The sequence below is a fragment of the Pseudopipra pipra genome, chromosome Z, assembly GCF_036250125.1.
Source record: "Pseudopipra pipra isolate bDixPip1 chromosome Z, bDixPip1.hap1, whole genome shotgun sequence".
Taxonomy (NCBI): Eukaryota; Metazoa; Chordata; class Aves; order Passeriformes; family Pipridae; genus Pseudopipra; species Pseudopipra pipra.
The window spans coordinates 20,536,064-20,562,730 of record NC_087581.1 but is presented as its reverse complement, the minus strand read 5'-3'; the positions used below and the strand labels follow the sequence as shown (position 1 = coordinate 20,562,730).

The window sequence follows — 26,667 nt, the reverse complement described above, 5'->3', positions numbered from 1 at the left end:
AGGAACTGTGTTTAAAAAAAAAAAAAAAAAAGGAACCACCATGGGCACTGACCTCCAACTGAAAGTTTTAGATTTCTCAGCATAAGTATTTTCCCCAACCAGTAAGACAAAAAGGGGATGAATAAGCATGCCCAGTGAGATGAGGTGTTCCTACTCAGCTCATCTTTGATAGTTCCTGAGTTCTATTGTGTAGTGAAAAGTCCATGACAATGAACATTTATGTCATTCATTTCAGCAATTTCTATATCCTCAATATAGATCTTGAAACTCCAGTGCATTATGCAGACTTACTGGCTTTGATGCACCTGGACTCCAAACACAGGACCGTTTTCAAGCTAAGTCCAACAAGATGTGTCTTGGAGATCCTCTTCTTGTTGCAAATAGAGCAAGATTTCAGCCATCAGATTTCAGTCTAAGAGATTCAGAGGAAGATGATGCCCCCACATCCCAAAACAGGACAACATCCCTGTGCTCAGAACTGGAGTGCAACCACACTCCAAGTTCCCAATTTACAGTGGAGACTGGACAAAAATGTGCAGTCCTCAGCCCATTACAGCCACAGGTACAGCAGATCCTTCTACATAGCAGACTGGATTCTTAGCGTACACTCTCTGGCAAACCCTTGCAGTAGGCATCATATATGTGTTTTTGCAAGTGGTAATTTTGCACACACTGAATTCTGAGTCTCTACAATAGCTGTCATGCCAGGTGATTTCTCTCCAGATCAGACAACATGAACACTGCACATGATTTCTCAGGCATTTGCTGATTATCCTCACATTTAGGATAGGACAAAAACTCTTTTGCTTTTTCAAAGTATTAGCACATCAAGCCTACAGCTTTCTCCCAATGTCCTGCTAGTCTTAAAAAATACTCTCCCCTAGCTTGTTTCTGAAGCTGTAGCAAGCTTTTGTTAATCTAGGCAGCTTAAGGAGAGATCCCTGAAAAGAAATAAGAAGAGTGATTAAAAGTGCAGCCCTAGTCAAAACTACAGCATCCAAGCATAATCAATGTTGTTTAAGGAGTCCAAGTCAACAAGTTCTGCAAGCACAGTTCAAAGCAACAGAAAAACACAGAATTTTCCACATGCTTAAAAATGCTCTGAAGTCTGATAAAAACTGTATATGACAGTCGAGGGCAAAGTATTGCATAACGCCAGTTTTCATTGTATGGAAATCATTCTGAAATAAAATCTTTTTCTGGACAGTGACTAACAACTGCCATCTTAAAATTAAAATTATAAAATTCTTAAACAAACACACTCTGTGTACTTATGTAATGAGTACAACGTCGGATTTTGCTTTCTTACACACATACAATAACAACTTTCATGTCTCAAAACAAGCTTTGAGATAGGAAAAAAAGTGCAAGCTACAACTGAGTAACCAGATGAAAATCTCTCCCATACCACCAATGGTTTATCTAGTTTTACACCTACATTCATAGACCTGCTTTTGCTGTTATGTTTGGGGGTTGAGTCAGGTTTAACTCAAGGTCAACAAAAGTTTAGGAAGTTGTTACTAAATTGTTGGTAAATTTTCTGTATGCAGTTAGCAGTTAACACATATACATGACTATTTATCTATAAAGTTCAATGGCTTTACAGAATATGTTCTACGGCTACATAACACTGCACAGAGCATTGCCTTCAAAGCTTTTTAAAACTGCTGTGTTCCCAATTATGAATCGGCTTTTAGTACTAGATTTTTAAGCACTTCTGAGTTACCATACCATCACAAGTAATATCAGCAATTTTTCAGGATTTGAAGGGAGAAAAATTATCAAGAAACTTTCATTAAACCTGTAAGACTAAGTAAAAAATACATTTACCTTTGCCAGAAACATCATTATATAGTGTCCATTAGGTTTTCCAGGACATGAAGTTTTGATCAGCAGTTGAACTTGAAATCAGATATTGCCCAGTACTTAAGACATAATGTACAGGAAGCCAGTAGGAAATAATTTAGGGATCTGCTCACAATTAAACCTCTACAAGATTAGATATTAGGAAAAATTACTTATGGAAAGGGTTATCAAGCATTGGTACAGGTTGCTGAGGGAAGTGCTGGAGTCTCCATCCCTGCAAGTGTTCAAAAAATGTGTGGATATGGCACTTGAGGTCATGTTTTAATGGTGAACATAGTGGTAGTTCTATGTTGATGGATGGACTTGATCTTAGAGGTCTTTTCCAACCTTAACAATTCTATGATTCATAGGTATGTAATCCTGTAAAACAGTCTGTTTGGTGAAAAATGAACCACTCTGTACGCGCCAATCTCCACTAAGTGCTCAGGAAGCCCATACAGAAGACCTTCCAGAGAAGGAAGGGAAAGAAAAGAGACAGAGCAGTATTATACAAGTAGGTAGTGTAAGACAGGCACTGACAGCACTTAAAATGTACGGTCATCACATAAAATCGTAGGAGTTAGATTACCTTACCTTGGGAAATAAAGCTCTTGCTATTGAACAAATATCAAACATTGAGAAATGAGAAAGTTTATCTGAACTCACTTCTGTCTGAGCTTCCCATTCATAAGACACCCATGAAGGTTCTTGGTAAACTTTAGAAGAGTAGGACAGCACAGACACTACAGTTTCACAAATTTGGTACTATCAACAGCATGGAAGCTGGGAGAGTTGTAAAGCTGGAGACAAATCAGTGCCCAGTACTTAAAATTAAAACTTGTACTGTAGAGCAAAGAAAAAAACCAGCAAAACTTTTAAATTTTTGGTATAATGTTAGAGAACATGGAGTTGCTTACACTAAAGATTAATAAAGCTACCTGGAGATTATGTATATATAACATGATTTTTTTTTTAAAAAAGGAAGAAAAATGGATAAATACTGGATTTGCTCTCATTTCTGCAATTCTTTCGGGTTTTTTAAAATGTCTGTTCTTCAGTGCCTCCAGCACTGCTCAAGTTCTGCAGGTAGGCAACCAGCTGAAGGAAACATCCACAGCAATAATTTATCACTGACCATGAAAGCTCCCCCAACAGCTGCAAGAAGATCCATCTCTCTAAAGTTTTCCTTTTTTGTCCTTCCACTCAACCCTGAGAAGCTCATTTTCATACCAGGAATCAAGTGAGAGCTTTGGGAGTCAGATGAGGTAACAAAAAGTATACTACCAAGGACAAGTACTCAGCTTTATCTTCATGCATCTCACTCCAGTTTATTAAGTTATTCCAGCGATATAGGTATATTCAGAATTTTTCCAGGCATCCAAGTGATTATCTCTCCAAATTGCGCAAGTAAGTGGATAAAGATACTTTTGAATAAACTTTTATCTTAAATTTGTTTTTAAATTACAAGATTGGAGAGCTTTTAACAACTTAGGAGCACTAAACTACTTTAGATTGAATTTTAGGATAGATATTTACCTATAGTGAAAATATTAAGAAATCATGATAGTAAAAACATTATACTTTAATACTGAATTTTCCTCTGTCCAAAAATTCTTGTCAGTGAAAAGTTCTTCTATCTTTAGAACTAGACAATTAAGCTTAAGATGTACAGCTATTTTCCACATCTAGCCACTGAAAATATTAACCAGAAGCAAACAAAAAAAATCAACCTAATATCAGGTTCTATTCTATGAACAAAGAACCCTGGAATGACATTTCTGAAAGAAACATTCCTGCAACAGCCCTTACATACAGTAAACTAAGCTAAGCTGCATCTGGAATAAGAAACAGGCAGGCAATACTAATCTACATCTAAAAATATTCGTTCTTCTCCGTTCCACTGCACAGAAACCCAACTTTGCCCCACTTGCAACACATGCAGAAATGAGAGAAATGAAGCCTATACAAAACGATTTAGCAAATGAAGATATAATGTCGCTCACGCCTGTTAGTAAAATAAATATAGAAGGCTCAAAAGCAATTAATAACCAGATTTTCTTGTTGGTTTCCCTGGTTCATTGATACTCTCTGTATAGAGATGGTATTTTCTTTGCAATCTTCATCTAAAATCTCCCATGCAATGGAGCTGTGTCAGTCAGATTACTCTTACAGAACTCATGCAAATATTTTAAGGGAGAATATTAAGTGGCTTAACTGTTCAGCTTGATTCTACTGTTAGTTCACACAGTACTTTAATACACAAGTCGTGCTACAGCTAAGTTATAGTTTCCTGTCCTCCTGCACCACCAGTTTTCTTGAGTTTAAAAAATTAGATATTTTCTAGACATGGTCCTCAGGGACAGTATCTGTAGTCTTCAGACCCATTACAAGATCTACAGTTTTAAGGAAAAAAAACAACAACAGAAGAGGGAAAAAATAAAGAAACCCCTTACACAAGCAGAACAAGCACAGCTCTCCAAATGTAGAAGCAGAGAGAGGAGAACCACAAAGTTGCTTTGAGATCCAGAAACATTGCTAGTGAGCCAGGAGTTCATGCACTGCTTTATAAGTAGCCCCAGCAGCGCTCTCCTTTTCAGGGGCATGGAGGAAGAGGATGAAGAGGACGAGGAGGAAGGCTCCAGACGGGATATAATTTTGAATTTACTGCAATCTCCAGAATGCAAACCTAATCCCAACCTGCATGTTTTCCTTGTCAGTTTCACAGACACATTCAAATTAATTTATCACTCTTTAAGATCTGAAGTTCAGTAGTTTCCTTTGCAAAACAATTTTCACCTTGTGATAAGGGCTGTTTATGCCACTCACAAATAACTAATTAGTCCAGTTGATGCTGACTAAACAAGGTGAGAATTAAGCCAAATCACAGGGGGGCCCATAGGTGCTGTGGCTGAGACATAGATAAGGAAAAACAGCACCTGGCAAGTGGATAATGGTTCTTTGATGCTAATCATACTGTTTGGTGGGATATAGGAGTCATAAGACAGTAGTGGCAGGAGTGCCACTCAGAGCAACAGATTCAGACAATTGACTGAAACTCCTTGCTGTGTCCTGACATGAAAGCATAAGACTGTCTGTAAACCAACACCCTCTGTTCTAAAGTTAGTTACATCAATTTAGTGGCTGTAATGAAATCCTTCAGCAGCACTGACAAGTGTCATCATGCACAGCCATGCAGCATGAAGGAATGGAGAATAGAGGGTTGGCACTAGGACATGAAGCCACACAGAGCACTGAAAATGTAAGAGTGGCAACCCTACGTCAGCTTCGGTTGCATAAAATATGGCAGAGTTCAATAAACAATGTAAACACTATTTTCTAATTTGACGCTGTGATTTTCCACGCTCCATCAAGTCTCATATTGCCTACGACAAGAATTTCTGTTCTAATGGCTGTATTTCACAGGTATGAAGCAACAGAGACAAAGCTGGAGCTTTTGACAACAGAGACAGATGAGAATTCTGGAACCTAAAAAGTAACAGAATAAATACAAAATCATAGAATCAATTATTCATGTGTTTCCATTAAAATAATCAGCAATTATATGATAAACAGTGACAGTATTTAAAAATTAGCCTAACTGCTGTTTTTCCAATCATCTTTGACTTTGAAAGGCAACACTCAACTAATACTAGTCATAATTTTGCTATTCTAAACAATAGATCACTTAGCAACTTGTTCACAACAGAAAAAATAAGGAATACGTATCTTCCTTGTTTATTATGTTAATTTGGAACTTGTCTCAAACATTTTTCTGTAGCAAAATAAGGTTTCCTTATATGGCACCACAATCTTTAGCAAGTCCTCCTTGTTTCCTAGCAGTTTGGCTTTAAATTTCCATTTTGCTTCCCTGTAGGGCTTCATACAGAAACCATCACACCTCCTTTTCACTCCTTGCCCCATCAACCAAGTCCACTTTATCTTTCTCCACATCTCCAAGTTACTAATTTTGTCATGCGTCCTTAAAGTGAAAAAGCCTTTCATTTTAGTGGGCCTGGCAGTTGGCATGCCTTTCATTTTCATCTTAAAACCTACTAACCACTTATTTAACATTAAGAAGCTGTCAGTTAACAGTCAGTTTTGAGAGCCTTTGCACTTAACCCTCAGAAATAAACACCCTGAAATAAACCATTAGCACAACCTGCATGTTGACTGCAGACACCTCAAAGCTGAAGTCATGCTTCCACCAATACCTGTGGAAGTATCAAAACTTACATAAGTGAGCAGAATGAACTGGGCCAAATAAACATGCATTTCATCACTACCACCATTAACTCATCATCAAACAATTTGCAACCCCGTCCAGAGCACTACAGCTGCATGCTAAGTTTAAAAAAAAAATCACTGGTCCACTTCAAAATATGAGAATTGGATTCTTTAATTTGTATCAAGGAACTGAATTAAGACTCCTAGAAAGGTAAACAAATTAATTTTATATTCATAAATAACAAATCAATTTGAATCATCCCAATGAGCATTGCAGGAACTATAAACCCTTTTAAATTCACTTTGAGCATGCCAGCAAGTCCCTCCATTGTGACAACTTAGAGCCTAGTAAACTCTATTGAATTTTAGATGCAGAGGTTGAACCTATATTGACCTGTAACTGGGACTGACAGATCTGTTTCCCTGGTTGTTCACATCACACATACGCCAAACACTCTGAGACACCCAAATACCACTCCTGACAGGCTTCCAGTTTGCTCATCAGATCACTGAAGGCATTCCTAGGATGGCTCAAAATCTTGTTTTTCCCAATGACATGCCTTGCACCATAAGGCAACTTCCCACTGTAGTGAGAGTCACAACAATCATAAAGGGCACAATCCATTTTTAAACATACTAGTATGAACACACACTGTGCATGGAGCAAACAGTGCCCTGCATAGGACGCTACAGAGGCTGACAGGGAAAAGGGTACACAGGTCTGCATAGTAAACATCAGTGAAGGAATTGTGCCAAGTGCTGTGCCATAGGAATCGGCCCTAACAGGTGGAAAAGAAGGGCCATACCTGTACTAGGGTGTTTCACGGATAAGCAGCTCATACGAGGAAAGAGCAGTGGATATTGTCTACCTCAGCTTCAGCAAGGATTTCAACACTGTCTCTCACAACATCCTCATACACAAACTCAGGAAGTGTGGGCTGGATGAGCAGACAGTGAAGCGGATTGAGAACTGGCTGAATGGCAGATCCCAGAGGGTTGAAATCAGTGGCAGAGGGTCTAGTTGGAGGCCTGTCACTAAGGGTGTCCCCCAAGGTTCAATACTAGGCCAGTATTGTTTAACTTGTTCACCCATGACTTGGTTGAGGGGACAGATGCCTCCTCAGCAAGTTCCCTCCTGACATAAAGCTGGGAGGAGCGCCCGATACCCCAGAGGGTTGTGCTGCCCTTCAGAAGGACCTTGACAGGTTGGAGAGATGGGCAGAGAAGAACTGTCTGAAAGTCAACAAGGGCAAGTACAGGGTCCTGCACCTATAGAAGAATAACCCCAGGCATAAGCACAGGCTGGGGGCCAACCTGCTGGAAAGCAGCTCTGTGGAGAAGGATGTGGGGGTCCTGGTGGACAACAAGCTGTCCATGAGCCAGCAGTGAGGTCTTGTAGCCAAGAAGGCCAATGGTATCCCGGGGTGCATTAGGAAGAGCATTGCCACCAGGTCAAGGGAGCTCATCCTGCCCCTCTACTCAGCCCTGGTGAAGCCTCACCTGGAGGGCTGTGTCCAGTTCTGGGCTCCTCAGGACAAAAGAGACATGGAACTCCTGGGGTGGGTCCAGAAGAGAATGACAAAGATGATGAGAGGATCTGGAGCGTCTCTTGTAAGGAAAGACTGAGGGAGCTGGGCCTGTTCAGCCTTGAGAAGAGAGGACTGAGAGGGGACCTCATGAATGTATTCAAGTATTTGAAGGGAGGCTGCCAAGAGGATGGATCCAGGCTCTTCTTGGTGGTGCTGAGCAATAGGTCAAGAGGCAATGGGCAGAAACTGATGGACAGGAAGTTCCACCTAAATATTTTTTACTGTGTGGATGACCATGCACTGGAACAGATTGCCCAGACAGGTTTTGGAGTCTCCCTCACTGGAGATATTTAAGAACCACTTGGATGCCATCCTGTGCCATATGCTCTAGGACGGCTCTACTTTAGCAGGGAGGTTGGACCAGATGACCCACTGTGGTGCCTTCCAACTTGACCCATTTTGTGATTATGTGATTCTGTGAACGTGACTGTTCCCAAAACACAAGGGCTGTATCAGTACTATCATTGGGTATTGCTATTGAAATAATGCAAAGAAACATTTCTCCACTGACAGCTCATGTGCTTGCTTTGATTGTGCTGATAAAGACAAGTACAATGTGGTAATGGTACTAGAACTAGATTACCAATCACTTTGCAAACAATATTTCAAGATTTAAGTTATACTTAAGAAAGGCACATACTTCAGTTTTAACCTCAAGATAGGTGTCACTCCTTTACTCAGACAAAAACAAAAAAATCATGTCTCAGGAAACTGCTTAGCATTTTGACAAACTGAGCAACAAAATGGATACCATATAATTTGTGCAGAAGTGTTGGCTCAAATGCCTGTGTGATAAATAAATCTGGAATTTTCTTACTTATTTCACATGGAATTGAATTGCTTACATTAGAGGCTTATACTTAATAACTCAATAAAAACATTCAGCAATAAATGCCTGCTACTAGTCAGGAAGCACCTAATCAAAGACCAGGAATCAGTGCTTGTTAAGAGTCAGTTATTTCAGCATGACCTTTTTTTATGAGCAGGAACAATTTTCCTTACACAGTACTTGAATGAACTGGTAGAGTTCAAAGCATTCAACACCTATGTGTGAACCAAGAACTAGAAAAGCCTCCCTCACCCACTCCTTTCCACAAATATCAGTACAAGCCCTAGAGCTCTTCTGTTCATGAAATGAACAGTGGCCAAAACTAAGTAGGTTCATTAGTTAGCTACAGAATGCTTGTATTGCAAAGTCAGTTTTAAATAAAGTTGTATTTAAAAACATTCTATAGCCTATGCTAAACACAACATACTCCTGCAAAATTGGAGCACTTAGGTGCTCACATGTTTATGTCCAAAAGAGGCTTAACTGAAGCATCAAATACTAGTCCATATAGCAGAAACTGCCATTTTCCACTACTAAAAGATTTTGTGTTTAGAAAGAGAATACACAGTATGATACATGAGTCCATAACCTCATCAATAGAATGCCATGAACAGGAAGTACTAATACCATACTTCATTGCAAAAATGTTTCCAGTGTTTATAAGCAAATAAAGAGGAACAGTTCTTCAAGAAGATGAACAGCATATATGTAAGATAAAATAATTTAGGGTTGTCTGAATCAGCAAAGTCTTGAGTTTGACAAAAACAATAGTCAGTGGCAGAAGTACCAAGACAAAAAGACAAGCAAGATGGTGGAACAGAAGGTAACCTTTACAAGATCTAGATTTCGATCCTATCTGTTAAGGCTGACTTAGTGCCAGGGATTTGAGGAGTACCATGTCCATCTCTGAGCACTCAAGAGCAGCGGTATTCTTTAAATCTAGGATTTAAGGTTGTTACTAAGGAGCAGAAGAGAAGGACTCTTTAAATATATTTTCATGGTAAGTAAAATTATTCTTTGTAAGAACAATTGGGGAAAAGCAGATCGTCTTTCTTTGTGTGAGAACTCTATTTTAGAATAATACTAACTCTCAAATCATGCCAACAATAAAAGTAAATAGAATATGTTAAAGGCCCCTACAACACTTCATCAATCCATCCCAGTAACAGAACTATTCTAGGTTTTGTTGCAACCTGATTTTAAAAACTATAATTAACGTGGACAAAAGTGGAAGATTTTTTTAAAATATCTATGTTACATTTAAGGTCACCAAACACATAATTATCAGTAAAAACTACTTCAGATCTTGCGTGGCCCATCAGGATCCATTGTAAGAAACACAGGCAGCACTTACATTCAGATGTGAGGTAAATCACAGAATCTACCATTACGTGCTCATGTTTCACAGAACTCAACCAAAAAGGATCATTATTTAATAATGTGCTTCAGCACTGGTGTCTTTTTCCTGAAAACTTCTCAAAGATCCTGAGAGTTTTACTATCATACATAGGTAGACATGTTGCCATCTGAGTTGTGCAGTGCTTCTGAAGAACCATGACTACCTTGGACTCAAATCAGCAGGATACCACCTATTCCCAAGCACTGTCAATCATTTCCTCGTAGAAACTTGGTTCCTCCCTACGCAGAGAGCTCTGGATGCCTGGGCAATAGGCTTGCTAAAGCAAAGGAGTTCCTTTAATGTTTTGTAAAAAGGACAAGAACAAATATTGATGTGGAAGGGATGTCTACTCAGATGTTAAAAGAGCACTTGGAAATCCATATCCAGAAGCTGAAACTAAGTTAATCCAAGAGAAATGTTCCTAATTGCAGGTTAACTCCTTTAGTCACACAGTGAAAAATATTACTAGTGCAAAAGCACAGGTGTTCCAGTTTCAAAGACAATCACTGAAATAGTTGCCTAGGACCTCAGTTTACTGCATGCAATCATTTGACAGAGCTATACAATATATATTATTATGCATGCTTACTTTTGTTGGTATGAAAAACACTTCATACCTAAGAAGATTGACATGGCTGCATACACCACAGTAAGTCATGTGTTGGAGAAAACACTGTTTTGACCAATATCACGCAGTACATTCTTTTAGCCTTTTGTATAGACAAGCAATGGTTAGCACTCCGTTGGAAATGAATAGGCGTAAGAAGTAGGAATTGTGAGAATACATTTCAAAGATGATTTATTTCATGAATACTTCACTGAAAAGTATTGACCATTTAAAGCTCATTCTTCAGTTTTTAAAACCCAAGGAGGATCTCAACATATGTCCTCTTACAAGAAGAGCTTCAAGACTAACTATGAATCCGAGACTAGAATATACTTTTTACGGAATAAGTAATTTAAGAGCATTTTAGAAACCCAAATTTTAAACCCTGGCAATATTACCCATAATAGTTTGGTTTGAGGTTTTTTGTTTGTTTGGGATTTTGTTTTGTTTTCCATTTTTTGGGGGGGTTTGCTGTTTGAGGTTTTTTTTAAACTATTAAATACACTATAGAAAGGTGCAAACCCTCTATTTCTCAATAAGCTGAGACTCAACCTAGTGGACAGTCTTAAAAAAACCTTTCCAAACCTGAGCTTCAAAACTGAGCGCAAACTTGAACAGGGATAGCTCTGAGTCTGGATCTTTTTGAACACTCCCATGAGAATAAACAGACACTGCTGCAGTAAAAGGTAGGTCTACCCCATCTCTAATGGCACTTCCCTTGTGCATGTCCCTGTATTTGCAGTCAGCTGGGTTACAGTATTGGATTGGCTCGCTGCACAAACATTGGTGCTGCAACAGACAACTGGAAAAAGCAGTCCCTGTCTTCTGTGGTTCCCACTGTTTGGTGGCTCCATGAAAACTTAACAATCAAGATGTTGGCAAAGAGTACTGCCACAAAGATCAACAAAACAGTGCCTGTGAATCATCAGTATGTAGGTGGAGGAAGAAGAAAAATCTGAGAGGAACTATGTATTTCAAGTTCTTCCCTCTTTATTCAGGTAAAAGCTATTAGACAAAACAAGTGATGTAGACTGCTTAAGTTGGATAACTTGATATCTGCAGCTTAAAAAAAAAATATCATGACTAGTTACTGGAAATGTCAATATATGCTTGTATCTGGCAATCCAGCATATCTATTGCATGTTTAAACACTGTCTCCCTAGACTAATTTATTAACAATTACTGGCATTCACCACTACTTGCCACCAAAGAAGCATGTCAGAACGTAGTATGTTGCCAGAAGCATGTCTGTGATGCAGTTCCAGAAAATCAATACAGTACAGAAACACAGTTCCATTACTTTGCAGAATGGAGCAATATCACCTCTGTGTAGATACAACAGAGTCCATGGTACAAGTCCCACGTGGAATAAAACCACAGCTCCCTCTAACCTTTTCTCCCCTCTAATCTCCCTGTCCTGAACACTAATTTTGGTGGATCTCACATGGCCAAGCCTTGGAAAATATAAAAAACTTGGAACAGAATGGGGAAAAGAAGCCTACCAGCAAAAGTGGATCTAAAAGGAGATTTTTATAATGCAGTGCTTTCACACCCATTGCACCATATCTGAAAAAGCCTTGCAGGAAGAACAGCACAAAACCCCAAACGAGAAAGCATGCTCTTCCAAATTTTTTTATAGAAAGCTTTCACCTAAGTAGGGCTTTTAAATACATGTTTCAACGTAACGTGGTATTTTTGAAATAGAAAAAAAAGAAGACATGAACTCTGATTTTTATTTCTACTTCAAATAATACAGAATATCTTGTCTCTTTGCTCATTATTACAGTTACCTGTTACTAACACTATAACCAAGGCACATGGGGAAGCCTGAGATTTCCCTCAAGTGCGGGACTCTCTCAGATATAAAGTGCACATTGCTAAAACACAGGCACTTTTACATATAATTATGTGAGTTCCATTCCAGATTTGGGTATCCCTACACCACACTCACTTCCTTGCTAAGCACCTCTAAGTAAGAAACTTTAAAGTTCCGAACTAGAAGAGAACATTGGTTCCTGGTAATAACTTTAGGCCTCAACAGCTTCAAACACAGGTATCTAAAGAGTAGATATGGTATCTAAAGGGTGATATGGTTTGAAGCTGGCTCCCTGCCAAGTCTCCAAACCTTACCAAGAACTAAATCCTAATCTGTATGAAATATCTGTATTGTTTAGATGGTCACTGATCTGAAGTACTCTGAAAAACCATAGCCTCAACTAAAATGTTGTCCCAGGTACCTATACTAATGAGACATTACTAGTAAATTAGTTTTACATCATAGGATAATGTTCTTCTTTGTAGTATACTAATGGACAGACAGATTTAGAAAGCAGTGATTTAAAGACTGATCAGCTAAGAGCTTTAAATCAACTTACAGTTTTAAGAGACAATCATAAAGAATAAATGTTTTGCAAAAAAGTTCCCATAAAAGTGATATCTAAAGTCTACTTAAAACTTTAACTAACTAGCAACCAGAAACACTCTAATGCTAATTAAGTGTTATTGCCTCTCCTGATTAGAAGCCCTGTTACAGAATTTCAAGCTATTGTGATCTCTATGGCTTTAAGACTATGTATTTCCTCAGCTATTGGTTTGACATCTGGTTACAAGTACTGCAAAGATAATAATAACTGTGGTAGGGCAAGCACTGTTTGGAAGAGAGAAATCACAAGAACACGTGCACAAAGCTTCTATCTAATGCTTACCTTGAGACACTGAGAAAAAAAATCATCTCAACATGATGAATTGGAAGGACTTAAATGCTTATTTTCAGCAGAACTAGGATTTTACCCAAAGAGTTGGTCTACATAATCTTAATAACGTACAGAAATGCTGAAACAGACCAACTGCAACCTTAAGGCATAATACCTTCACTAAATCAGCACAGAAGTTATCCCCCATGGTGCTGAGGACACTCATTAATATGTTGCCAGGCCTGAAGATCTGGTTTAGATTTCTCACGCTTATTTTGCAGTCATAAAACCTCTGTGACAGAAGGTAATTTAAGCATGGTAGAGGTCTCCACACAATGTTGCCTAAAAAGTAGTTTATGAACCATTTCAAGCTGATTTACACATGGTCTATCTGTCATGGTATTTATACGGTACTAATTCTTTTCAGATGATCAAGTTTTGTGGGTGTTATCTGAGTATTTGTTACACTTTCCACACTGCTACAGAAGACAGCATAACCTACGTTGCTGCTGTTGCTTTCACACAATAAGCACCTCATTTTACCTGAGAAAGCAAGATGGCCAGGAATTGCAGCAACACTGAACTACTGCCAAGAAGCTACACCTGCTCTACTGTCTGCAATATTTCTGTGTCAGAGAAGCACAGCTGATGCAAGTGTTGCTAAGATAAAGTTTTGGGAAAGCTACCATTAAGTCTTGTGGGAGAAAAACATGTTGAAGAACCTGAGTCTGGTCAAATTGAGCAGTCAATAAAGCTTCTGGCTCCTAACAGCTTTGTAGTGTTCATGTCTCGTTACCCAGCTACAGAAAGAAAACTGAAACATTTCAGGGCCAGACTGTAGTTTGGAAATACCTATAAAAGAAAGTTAACAGGCAGCAAACCAAAACCAATTTCCACACAAGGAGTTATCTGTCTCATGTGTTCAAAGAGTATAAATTTTCACATATTTCTAGATTTTAAAACTTCAAGTGGGCTTTGCAAGAATCATGACATCCTACAGTTTAGAATTCATATGATCTCTCAATTCCTCTACTCCTATAGTATCCTCTCTTCAAAATGGGACCCTGGATCCTGAGTGCTTTAAAGAAATGCATTTGACTAACTCCACATCCTTCAAATAAAGTAACAGCTAGGAGTGGATTAAACAGCCACAGACTTCCAAAAATCAAAATACTTATTTCCAGGCAACCGCAACACTCATAAGTATACCCTAAAATACTAATCTTCCACAATATTCTCTAGCCAACTTAAGAACCCTAGTATTCTAATTCTGCCATCTCCAATATATTATATATGACACATATCATAACCACCTTTATGAAGATAACATACTAAATATAGCCCAACAAAACTGAAAAGATGAAGTCAAGTCTTTACAAAAACACCTTGATTAACATTACATGACAGAGATGAGTATATCTTACAGAAGCTTATACCTTGTAATTCCTTATAATTCAGCATGGGTGAAAGGAAAAGGTAATAACATAAATTTAGATATTTGTCCACAGCACAGAAGGCCATAAAGAAAAGCAGATATGGAGAGATTACCCACTAATAAATCAGAAATTAACCCTGGAGATTATGTTTAAGAGGACACCAACTTCTCATCCCTACCAGAATTCACTGGAAGCTGTTCAGCTTTCTCACTGTGTCTAGCAAGAAGTGTATTCATTCCAGCATAAGCAATGATTGCATCATAGTCCACTAATGCAAATCTCTACCTCCCCTGCCCAGAGCCTGAAGTACAATCAGTATCAATGACCAGAAAAATACGGCAATGGGTCCCAACTGAAGCTCAGTTGGCTAGAGCATGGTGTTAATAATACCAAGGTTGTGGGTTCAATCCCCACACTGGCCATTCACATAAGAGTTGGACTCAGTGATCCTCATGGGTCCCTTCCAACTCAGAATAATCACTATTCACTACCTGGTCAATGTATATAACAGCCTAGGCTACCAGTAGGCTACATCTACTACTAGGCTACATCTTGGGTATATTTACTTTAGAGCTGTTTCTAGAGGATTGTTACTGTAATCAAAGCTCTGCTCAAAGAAGACTGTACTACACTGATAAATTCTTCATCACTCAACACAGAGAATACAGGAGAGACATGTTATGAACTAGGACAGAACATACTGAGGTCCTCTTATTTACACCTATGTCTTCCTATTAAAGAACACTATATTCTCTGTGGTCAACCCAACAAAAGGGTGTCCACAATGGTTATATCACTCAACAGTGACTATCAGTAAGAACTTGTGTTTATGCAACAGGGAGAATGAACTAGAAGAGGTGAGACAGACTGGCAAGTAGAGAAACAAGAGTGGACATCTGGCCTATAAAATCCCTAGGCTTGATTCACTTACCTTCTCCTGTGAGATGAGAGACACACACAGATGGTACAGCAGCAAGGAGAATGCCTCCTGAACTGCTCTGGAGACCATTTCTCTAGTTTCAAGTTTCTCAAAAAAATATTTAATAGCAGTACTGGCCCAGTGCCCAGTCACTCACCAGTTGGTATCCACATACACAGTGCATAATTACCTGGCTTGCCTGATGGTATTCAATGTGCCAGTCTGAACTACTGGCAGAACAGTGAATTCTTCAACATAACAAATGAGATTAAGAAAGCCACTGTTGGTTTGGCAAGCTAACTCCCCTCCCCCATCTCAAGTTTTCTGTGTTCTGACCACTGGAATAGGTAAACTCTCCTCCAGCATGTATTACAAGATGACTGTAAAAGCCTACACAGCATAGCAGTACCCATGAAATACCGAATATAATACACAGACCCTTGTGCGGCACTAGTTCAGGAATTACCAACCATTTTGCAACTTGCTTCTAGAGCACTCAATTTTTAAACCTTACTAGAGTATCATAAGACTGTTTTTACAACTGCAGAATTAAGAGTCCAGTCTAGAAATACTCTGACATCCATGGACAACTGCATTGAGAAATTAATACAAAATAGCTACTGAATCAAGACCTCTGCTCTGAACAGTAGCAAAGGTCTGATACTTAACCACAGATCCAGAGTAGGTGCTAGCCCTATCTTGGGTGTGCTCACTCACAGAGAGCAGGAAGCTTATCAGTAATATACCTACATTTCTGGGTTTGTCCACTTTGTTAGAAAATGGTCTGCAAAGGAATTCTATATTGCAATACCCAATGTGTACTGTCTAAAGAGTCTCAAAAATCTTTACTAGCAAATATTGTCTTCTTGACCTCAGTGTGCCAAGATACTTACTCAAATCATCACACCAACAACTGCAGTGTTTAAGATTATTTCAACTCTCTACAGATACGGATTTGTACTGTTTGTTAAGAAGCAATGACACTAAAACACCAGTAGCATCGGAGTTCTCAAGAATGGATGTTTACTCCTCTTCAATAGCTCCCTGGGTGCATAATATGATAGACTTAACTGAAATATCTACAAACACAGTACTGATATTAAATAAATGAGAGGGTTTCCATTATTTTAATTTTAAAAGCTACACAGACCTGTGACTGCCTAGCAGTCATATATATCCCAAAATATTACAATATTATTTAGCTTTTCAGCAGCTTTTTGTACCACATCACTTTCTTAGATATGTAGATAGCTGCAAGTTTGGTTTATTCTGCTTGGATTTTTTTTTAATAGAAGGAGAGATATCAGAAAAATAAAACAGCCTAAGGAATCATTCCTTCCTACATCTTGTAGTGTGAACCCAAGTGACTAGGGCAGAGACAAGGATGCAGCTGTTATCACCACACATTCAAGGAAGTTAATAAATTGAAGAATCCAATTGTCCTAAGTGGCTAGAGGAAAGAGACACCTGTAACTTCCATAGTAATACATTAATTTCACATTTGAATTCCTAAGTGAACAAAATACAAAGGACATGATTTGTAACTTTTGTAGACTTTGAACTATTGTCATGAAGTCTCATAAAAATAGCATCTTGTTAATGCATTAAAAATCTGCCTCCACCTTGCAGTTTGCCAAATCACACCGGGTTTCTGTTGCTTTTGAACATGGATGAGTTACCATTCCACTATCAGACAAGCCCCGTAGCAAGGATTATTTTTTCATCTCATTACACAAATTCGTAAGAATACCATTGTGGAAAGTTTTCACAGGTATCTTTTGTCATTTTTTATCTATTAATTTAGATAATATCTGACTAATTTTACCGATTTTATTCCTTCTCATTTCCTTAAAACCTTAAGTGGATGCACCATTTTACTAGGGGACCTGCTGTAAAGCCTATTTACTTAGAGCCTCCTTCAATTTATTGGGAAATTCACATGTTGTTTGATATCCTCTGAAGACTCCAGAAGAGTTAAAGCGAGCTTTCGCTGTTCTGGAATTTCACCTTAGCACGCCGAGTTTAACGCACTCCTTTTCAGGACTGACCATCCCTTAACGACCCAGGAAAGGTCCTCAAGGTGGGGAACTGGAAGCCAAGACGGCTTTTCCAGCGATCCGATGTGGCTACGGCGGAGGCGAGCCTCTGCGGATCGCGATACGCCCCTCACAGATAGCACCGCTTTCCCTTCACCGGGCTGATGCACAGCACAGATTGCATCAGGATTCCTGCCGCTGGCGCACCCCTCCAGCGAGACCGTTCGCCTCCGTGCGCATCCAGCAGCGCCCGCTCGCACCTCCAGCGCTCCGCGGGCAGCCGCCCCCACCCCCGCATCAGCGCGGCTGCACCCGCGACATCCTTACCCCATGGCGGCCAGCGGCGCCTTGCACCGGCGGTGCCGCGTCCCCGGGGCGCTCCTCGCCTCGCCGGCAGCTCCGCAGCCCCGTGGCGGCGGGGACGCTGCGCTGGGCTCGCCGCAGCTGCCGGGGGCCGAGCGGGGCCGCCCGCACCCTACGGAGCGCCCCCCGCGGGCCGGGCTCCCATGGCCGCCGGCCCCGCCGGGCGCCCGCAGGCAGCGGCTCCGGCCCCCGGGCAGGCGGCAGCGGCGGCTTCGGGGGCGGACGGGTCCCCTCCTGCGGGCGGACGGGGAGGCGCTCGCCTTCTCTGCGAGGGGCTGGCGGGGGCTGCGGCGCTTCTGGCCGGGACGTGCGCGGCCGCCAAGGGCTCCGTGTGCCTCAGAGGCGGAGCGGGATGGGGCAGGCGGTGCACGCAAAGCTCCACGCCGCCGCTCCCCCTAGCACCGCCGCCAGCAGCGCGGCGGACACGGATGCATTCTCCGGAGGAGGCAGAGCGAGCCGTGGCACCGGCGCTGGCATTTGACTCCCGGCGTGAGGCCGCTACCGGCGGGCTGCGGCCGCGCGTCGCCCGCGGGCACCGGGGCGCCGCGCTTCCCGATCCACCCGCCTGCCCACCCCCGGCTGCGGAGATGCGGGGCGCCGCTCCTCCTTCTCACGACGGCGGGCCCGCTCCTCGCCGTCACGCCTTCTTCTGCGGCGGGCAGGAGAACATCGTCCTGGGCCGCGGCAGATCGGTCACTGACGGCGGACGGCGGGAGGGGCTGCCCCCGCCGAGCCCGCGCGGCTCTGCGGCGGGGCCGCGGGCTCAGCCCCGCCGGTGGGACGGAGGGAGGGAGGGAATGAGGGAGCGACGCCGCGTCAGGCGGTGCCCGGCTGCTCCGGCGCCACCGGGCCACTGCCTCTGCCCGCTCGCATCCCCCGCCTCCGCCTCACACCTCCGCCACCGCCCGCCCGTCCCCTCGCGGTGGGCAGGCGCAGCCGCCGCGTGCAGCCCGCTGCTCCGTCCCGCTCCTCCTTGCCGGGGTAAGGAAAGGGGAGGGCAGAGCCGAGCCGAGCCGCGCCCTGCCCTACAGCCCCGCGGCGCACGCGGCCACCTCGCTGCTGCCCGCGGCGGCACCTGCCCGCTCTGCCTCCATCCTCCCCCCGGCCGGCTTTAAATAGAACACGTCACCGCGCGCCCCTACGCACCGACGTCACGGCCCGCTCCGGGCACTGACGTCACCGGGGTGCGGAGGATGATGTCAGAGCGGTCCGCGCGGCCGGAAGCGCTACTATAATAGGGCAGGGCGGCGGGGGGAGGGGGCGGTGCGCGAGCCGCCCCCTCCCGCCCTCGGGCCCTGCGGCGCCGTCTCCATGGCAACGCTGCGCCCGCCGGCCCGTCGGGGACAGCCCGTGCTGGGGGAACGGCCCCTGTCGCGGGGCCCGCTCCGGAGCGCGTCTGCGGCAGCTCCCCAGCCCCCTGCCCTCGGGGAGCGAAGGGCAGAGCTCTCCACTTCGAAGGCGGCAAGTCCCCTGTCAAACACGCGTCCCTCTGTTCTGCGGACGCTTCGCACCCTACGGCGTTACCGGATAAACGGGAGAGAAACGCGGCAGCCATTCTAAAATTGTCCCCGCAAAAAATGTAGGTTACAGCACGTCCGTGCTGGTACTACCGCAAAGGAAGGGCCAGCACTGAGCGTGGTAGGACTACAATATCTAGCTCAGTTCTTCAACGGTGCAATGCAAGCAGCATGTATTGCTGCTTCTGATCCATCAGAGTAGCTCAAGCTCCATCACCACACACTACTTATATGTATATACATTTCATCTTAGGTTCTGCAAATACTTCTAGTAACTCTCCGAGATTCCCTGAATTTATAAACATTAGGTCTAACTGCTCCAAGACAATGCCGATGGCACTGGAGTACTCCACAAGGAACATGCTCTTTGCTAGGGTGAATTTCAATATTTTCATGGTATTTTCCTATTTAAATGATGTAGCCACCAGAGGCACATTAAACTACAATGAGCATAAGAGGGAGATAGCAATACAATACTAGGTGCCAATCCCCACATAAAAACTGCAGAACACCCAAGTTTTACCAATGTATGTTATGGGATTGTAAAGCATGACAAAACCAACCACAGGATGTTCACAGCTGTTGCTTTAACAGAGAGTTGTTTGTCCTCTCATAAGACCTCTACTGGGACCATGTGTATCCCAGAAACAGGCTGGAATGAAAGAGAAAGTATTAACAATCTGATCTCCCTAGAGTCAGATATTTCCGAAAGTTATTTTAATTTACACATCCACATATTTTGCAGACCCTTGTCTCAACATTCTGACCTATAAAAGTAATCAGCTATGGAAAGAGCAAGAATGACAAATTAGATATCAAGGGAAACCTTCTCTAACCAAGAACAAGCATAGGAAACCCAGCATGAATCATTACTGCTGCTGGCAGTAGCAGCGAGGCATACTGCCTCACTGCAGAAAAGAACAGCTTCCTCAGTTTCCCATTTCTCATTTCTCACACAATACCTCATAAGCTAAAGTAAAGCCACTAAGCTAAAAAAACTTGGCAACAGTCTAAGTCTGTCGTGGGCAATTCTTAGAACCTACCCGCATAGTTACGATGAGGCTGCATTATTTTTCTGGACTGTCATTGTCATTTGCTGGTTGGGTTTCACTTGCTAGCTCTGAAACATATAAAGCTCTATGTATTTTCCTCTGAAAATCAAACTAGGTGTACAGGCTTCTGTCAGTAAAACTAGTGCAGTCCCTGTGTTGGGGCAGGGGAGGAAAACAAAGATTCACAACAGTTCTTTCTTCCATATGATTAAAGTGAAAAGGACCATGATAAAAATTAATGAAGACTAATCAGGCATAAACGGCACATAGCGCTTCATTCATTCATTGATGTCAAGTAGCTAGGAATCTATATTCATTAGCTTCTAAAAGTCCCAAATTATATTTTGCATGCAGTAATAGCAGGTCAACAGCAAAGAAACTAAGGCTTTAAATCCACATATGAGTAACTGTTGCATCAGTTTTGTTCTTTCAGCTCAAGCTCACACAGTAATGCAAATGCTTAAGTATTTCATTATGTTCACAGCATTTTGTTTAGATATCACAAAGATGGTTCCATCTGTCTCTGCCTTTCACCTTGTTCACATATTTGTCTTGCATGAAGTATGCTTTCCTACAGTATGTGTGCTAAACCAGAAATTCCCAAGAATGAAGATAAAAGAAAAAAAAATATAAAGGAAACCAAACACACACTGAACCCTGGGGTAAAGAATTGAGTGTTCACTTGAGAATCAGAGGTGTGAACAGAGTTAGAGGCAAAGAAAAATGTGGAATACCAGGAATGTCTTTACTGACTTATGAAATAAGTGCCCTATATATTTCATGCCCTTCTGTAAGTAATAAAATATGAATAGGGGCATAGATATGATCCTGAGCAGGGGAACAGAGCTATAGGGACAAAGAAAGCATCACTCCAATTAAATGTCATTATTCATCTTTTTTTCTTCTTAATTCTTCCTTTAAACAGTGTTAGTTTATTACTACAGCTAAGTGTAGAAGGTCCACCTAATCGTTTATTTCCCTTCCATATTTACTGTTACGGTTCCTCTGTAACTGTCTGACAGCTTTCTCTAAGCTTTCAACTTTGTCTCAATTACACCCTTTTACAATTTTGATCAGTTTCCAGGTTGATTTGGTTGACTTAACATTAGTTATCTTGTGGAAAGAGCCTCTGTTTATGCTTGCCAAGCTTACTGAAATCACTTATCCGTCTTGCCATTTCCCAGATTAACATATGATAAAAAACCTGGTGATCTACGTCAGTTAAGGCAGATACAAAGAACATGCAGATACAAAGACAGCAAGCCAGGTGATTAAATCATAGATCTTAACAGGGGAAACAATAGACAATCATCTCATCTTGAGGGCTGAAGTAATATAACATAGAGAATTTAACAGTGATGAGAAGAGGTTCAACTCTAAGTTAGTTGTTTTGGAGTTTCCCCCTGCTATTTTAGAACACTTCTGTGTCTAGAGCACTTTGATGGAGGTAGTCTTGAGTATGCTGCCTGATGGAAATATACGGTGGCTCTTACTTCACAAAAATACCAAATAATGCTACAATCAAATAAGAGATGGATGGCTTCAGGCATGGAAAAGCACAGGGTGGTACAGGAGAAAGACTGTCATTTACTGCTCTGAAGTAGCATATTCCTGGCATGTATATTCATAGCCAGCTATTAAAACTCAGTTCTGACACCCTTGCCCGGAATGGCCAACCAGCTGGGGCAACACCTGTAAGCTTGGCAGCACTTATCAATACCTCTGAAAGGAGTGCTGTGTTGAAACTCCCAATGGGATACCTGTAGATGGGAAAAAACCCCCAGATGGCTGTGCTGTCTGAATCTCAAGCCTGCTGTGTATCAACATGGCCACTGGCCTGCTCAAAGTCCTGGAAGAGCAGAAGTACAGAGCTGAAAAATCAAGAAACACCAACAAGGTCTGCATTTTGCCTAACCTTCAGTGGTACCTGTTTTCTCCGTGCAAAACCAGATCTCTACCACTTGATTGCACATTGGTTAGGAGGTACCATTCTCATGGAAAAGACAGGGGAATCCCATTTTGCTAGATTAGACACTGGAAAGATGTGAACTGCAATTGCTTGTTCAGCTCTAGTCAACACACTCAAAACAAAGGAATTCTAGCTGCACCAAAACCAGAAAGAAACTCTTAAGGATGTTAAAGGAACCTCTGAGCCATTATATGAGAGTAAAAATCCAAAAATTGGCTTGGTTGGTTTATCAAACTAAAATCCAATATAACATACTATGGTGCTCTCTAAATATTTTGGGTGAGGTTAATACAAGCAAGGGAGCAAAAAGAGCTAATTAACAAAATTAACAAGTATAAAGTCGCTATAAATATTTTTTCTGGTACTCCAAAGGTTGTTGCTCTTCAGGAAGCTCATATCTTCAAGAGTAGCCTTCCCAAACAAGGACTGGGTGCAAAAGAAGCCATCACAGATGGCAGTCATCACTGGCTCCATGTGGGAGGAGGCAGAGGCAACTGTGAGGACAGAGACATCTTTGCTCTGGCAGCTCACAGCCTGCAGGCACTACTTCCTCCAGGGCTCTGGACTCAGTTACTACTGCTGCTCTCTTACATCAGCTGCTGTTTGTTTAATACCAGATGAGTGTAAATTCCAAAATCCCTAAGGAAATCAAGGGTGTTTATTCCCTTTGAAGATAAGGGAGCCAGCACCTCACACTTGCCTCACTTCTCATCCATTGCTGCTATTTAGTGTCTCTTCCCTCCTCCTACTCCTTTATATCTTCTCCTTGCCCTCCTTTCTCCTGTCTAATCACAGATTTCCCTCCCCACACACATGATTCTTACAGTGAGTGGGATCACTTCTCCATCATTTCCCCTTGCAGGATCTGTGTTTAATTTATAAGTGAAGTAGAGAAAAAAGGGAAGAGAGTAAATGTCATCCTCTTCCCTGAGCCCAAGATTTTGTCTGCATTTTCATCACTCTAGAAAAATCTTCACTGTCATATCAGGTGGGCCTGGAGAGGTTCTGGAGCAATTTTACAACCACTATTTTTCCTCCTAGAATAGATGAAGAAACGTAAGTGTTGCCTTATATTCAAGTAAATGCGGTACTCTCAAACTAAGACTAGATTTGATTCTGAAAGCAACCGTATGACATAATTCCCTGAGATGCCTTATAGTCCAATATTTCCAACTCTATCCTATTGCCAGTGAATGCTAATTTTCCAGCACCCACTTCCAACATTTCATTGTCTTGCCACTAGAAATATATTGCACATCTCCTACACAGCTCTGTGGCACTACACCCCTACTGGAATTTTTTTAAGATACTGATCCCCGAGTAATGCTTTCATTTCTTACTTAGGTTTATCAGTAGCTGTTATTTCTTCCAGTGCTTTTTCTGACCATACAGAAAACAAAGTTTATGCCACTAGACAGATTATGTCAGCTTCTCATTTCTGTTTTATTTTGCCAAGTTTATCTAGATACATCACTCAGCTTTGTTTCCCAAAATCTTTGCAGATATTTTTGCAGCTTCAGCTGAAGATTATAAAAATATTGTAAAAAAAATCAGTGTTTTTTTTACATATGAGTTTTGAAATGCAGCAATCATGCAGTGGTCATGGCACTGTGGAATGAAACCTCCCCAACAGTATCCTTTCTTGGCAAAACTGTACTTGCACACAATGAGTCTCCTTTTCTAGTGTGTCCTTTGTGGATCACATCTGAGAAACCACATACTGATAAAAGTTTTTTTTTAGTCATATTTACATTACAGACAATACGATCTGTGTTTTCAGAAAGAATAAGTCATAGCAATCACATGCCATTCTTCTTTTTGGCCCCTCCTGTCAAACCAGACCAAGTTGCTTTCTAACAGAATTAACGAATTCCAGACATCACCCATGAATTCTATATCTGTTTTTCCTCTCTTTGAAATAATAATGTAATATTTTTATTTCTCAGGGTCTGAACACTTGTAGTATATGAAATATTAATTCACTAGTGAATGTGAGATTGCCTTAGAATAATTAGTTTCTGGTTTTAGCAGTTCTTTCCTACTTGTTTTTTAAAAGTTCTTGTAGACCTTCCAATAATAGAGTCTGTGAATATTTGAAAAATTTGCTTAATTTTCTGCCTGAGTTTTCCTTTTTAGAGATAGGTTTTTCTGAGACTTTGAAAAAGTCATATTTGCAGAAAATTATTCTTTCTGTAAATCTTTACATGAAGAAAATCTAGAATTTCCAACTATTTTCACAGACTTTCCATGTGTTTGAACTTTAGCTGCTGCTGAGAATGAAGTCCAAGCATATACAAAGTTTTTTCTTCATGTGAGGGGCTTTTGACCAAGCTTTAAGAAATACTAACATCTACATGCTGTGATGCAGAAAACTGAAATTTGGCCATAAACATGCTGAATATCTTCCTCCCCCCCCCCCTTTAATCTTCTTCCATTCTTCTGGGAGGTTGGTCCAGAGCTGGGGACTGTACTTCAGATGGGGTCTCATGAAAACAGACTAGAGGGGCAGAAGCACCTCCCTCAACCTGGACTGCTTCTGGACACTCTTCTTCTGATGCAGCCTAGAATGCCATTGATTTTGTGGGTTGCAAGTGCACATTGTCAAGTCATGTCTTCTCATCCACCAACACCCTCAAGTTCTCCTCAGGGCTGCTCTTGATCCATTCTCCAGATCCATCCCCAGCCTGAATTTGTGCTTGGGATTGTCCTGATCCCTGTACAGGACCTCACACTTGGCCTTATTGAACTTTATCAGGTTTGCACAGGCCCAGCTCTCAAGCCTGACAAGGTACTAGCTATTCTGAAGAGTGGAGTTACTCTGTTCTGCTGGTGGCCCATGTGGGACCATAGGATGCCACAGGGCGGGATTTATCTTTTATCATTCAGATCTTTTAAGGACATTCAGAGAGTGCACTAAAAGGTTGTAACATTAGCCTATCAAGGGTAAGAAATTCCACAACTGAGGTTGCATGAACCAATATTGTAATTTCCTTTCATTTTGATAAAGTGACATGACTGCAGATATTTTTTGCACAGAATTCCTACCTCATTCAACAAATAGGATGGATCTTCTTTGAAGATGATCTGCAGTGAAAGAAAATCTCCCTACTAAAGAAGGTTTTGATGTGGAAGAGTAAGAGAAATGAAACTAAATGAAAAGAAGAGAGGGTGATTTTAAAGTTATAGTAGCTGAATTCTGTCCTAGGGAACAATACTTATGTGCTTGCTACAATACTTACACAACTCTAGCTGAGGGATGAACTTGAAATTAGCATGAGTGCTTTCCATAGAATCATAGAATGGTTGGGTTTGGAAAGGACCTCAAAGATCATTTGGTTCCAATCCCCCTGACATGGGCAGGGATGCCATTCACTAGATCATGTTGCTCAAGGCCCCATCCAACCCAGCCTGGAACACTCCTAGGGATGGGGCATCCACCACTTCTCTGGACAACCTGTTTCTGTGCTTTACCACCCTCTGAGGAAAGAATTTTTTTCTAAGTAGAAAAAAATTCCATCTTCAAGGAAACTCAAGATTTTGAGAATACTAGCTGTTAGAATTGTTAATAGGATTTCTGTTTCAGCAGACTAAAGGACATACTTACTAAGTGAGCATAATTCGCACACAAAAAATAGCTGAATTAAGATTACACAAACAATCTCATTCCTGTCATCCCCCAACCTTAAACACTTGGCTTTACATTTGAATTCTGTTACCATAGTTCAGCATAGTTTCTCCTATGTCTAAGATTCATGTAAATGGGTTGAGGTTTTTCTTCTTACAAGTCAGTAAAATACAGAAGTCAGACTAGTATCTTCTCTTTCTCCTCCATCTCTGTTCCCATTTTCTTCTGTGTTTTATTATTGCCTTTGTATTTTCATTGTACTTTTATTATCTTGATCTTCCACACATAAAGACCTTAACAAGCTCTGCAATAGCCCTGTGTCACTGCCCACTATCTTGCCCCACCAGCAGCCAGGACACCACCACCCTCATATTGCTTTCAAAGAGCCCAAAGAAAAATCCATTTCCTCTCTCCTTCTCAGCAGGACAAACACCTCTTCCTAACCTTTCAACTACTCTATCTCAGCTTCTGTTGGTCAGATGCATAGCCCATGGGCTGGGTGGTTCAGCTAACAGAACCTTTAGTAGTGTCCCCATCCAACCTCCCCTTCCTTTGGCCATGGCA

At 41.5% G+C, this 26,667-nt stretch overlaps 1 protein-coding gene across 2 annotated transcripts in view; it reads right to left on the bottom strand.

Annotated features, from left to right (window-relative positions):
* HOMER1 (homer scaffold protein 1) overlaps positions 1–19,021 on the bottom strand; it is a 137,234-nt gene extending 118,213 nt beyond the window's left edge. Inside the window, exon 1 of one of the 2 annotated variants that reach the window (XM_064642548.1) lies at positions 17,905–19,021. In XM_064642548.1, the coding sequence (XP_064498618.1) occupies positions 17,905–17,909 (5 nt within the window). In that variant the 5' untranslated portion in view covers positions 17,910–19,021. The remainder of the gene's footprint in view (positions 1–17,904) is intronic. The other variant, XM_064642547.1, reaches the window with a different exon arrangement.
* Positions 19,022–26,667: the final 7,646 nt, after the last annotated feature.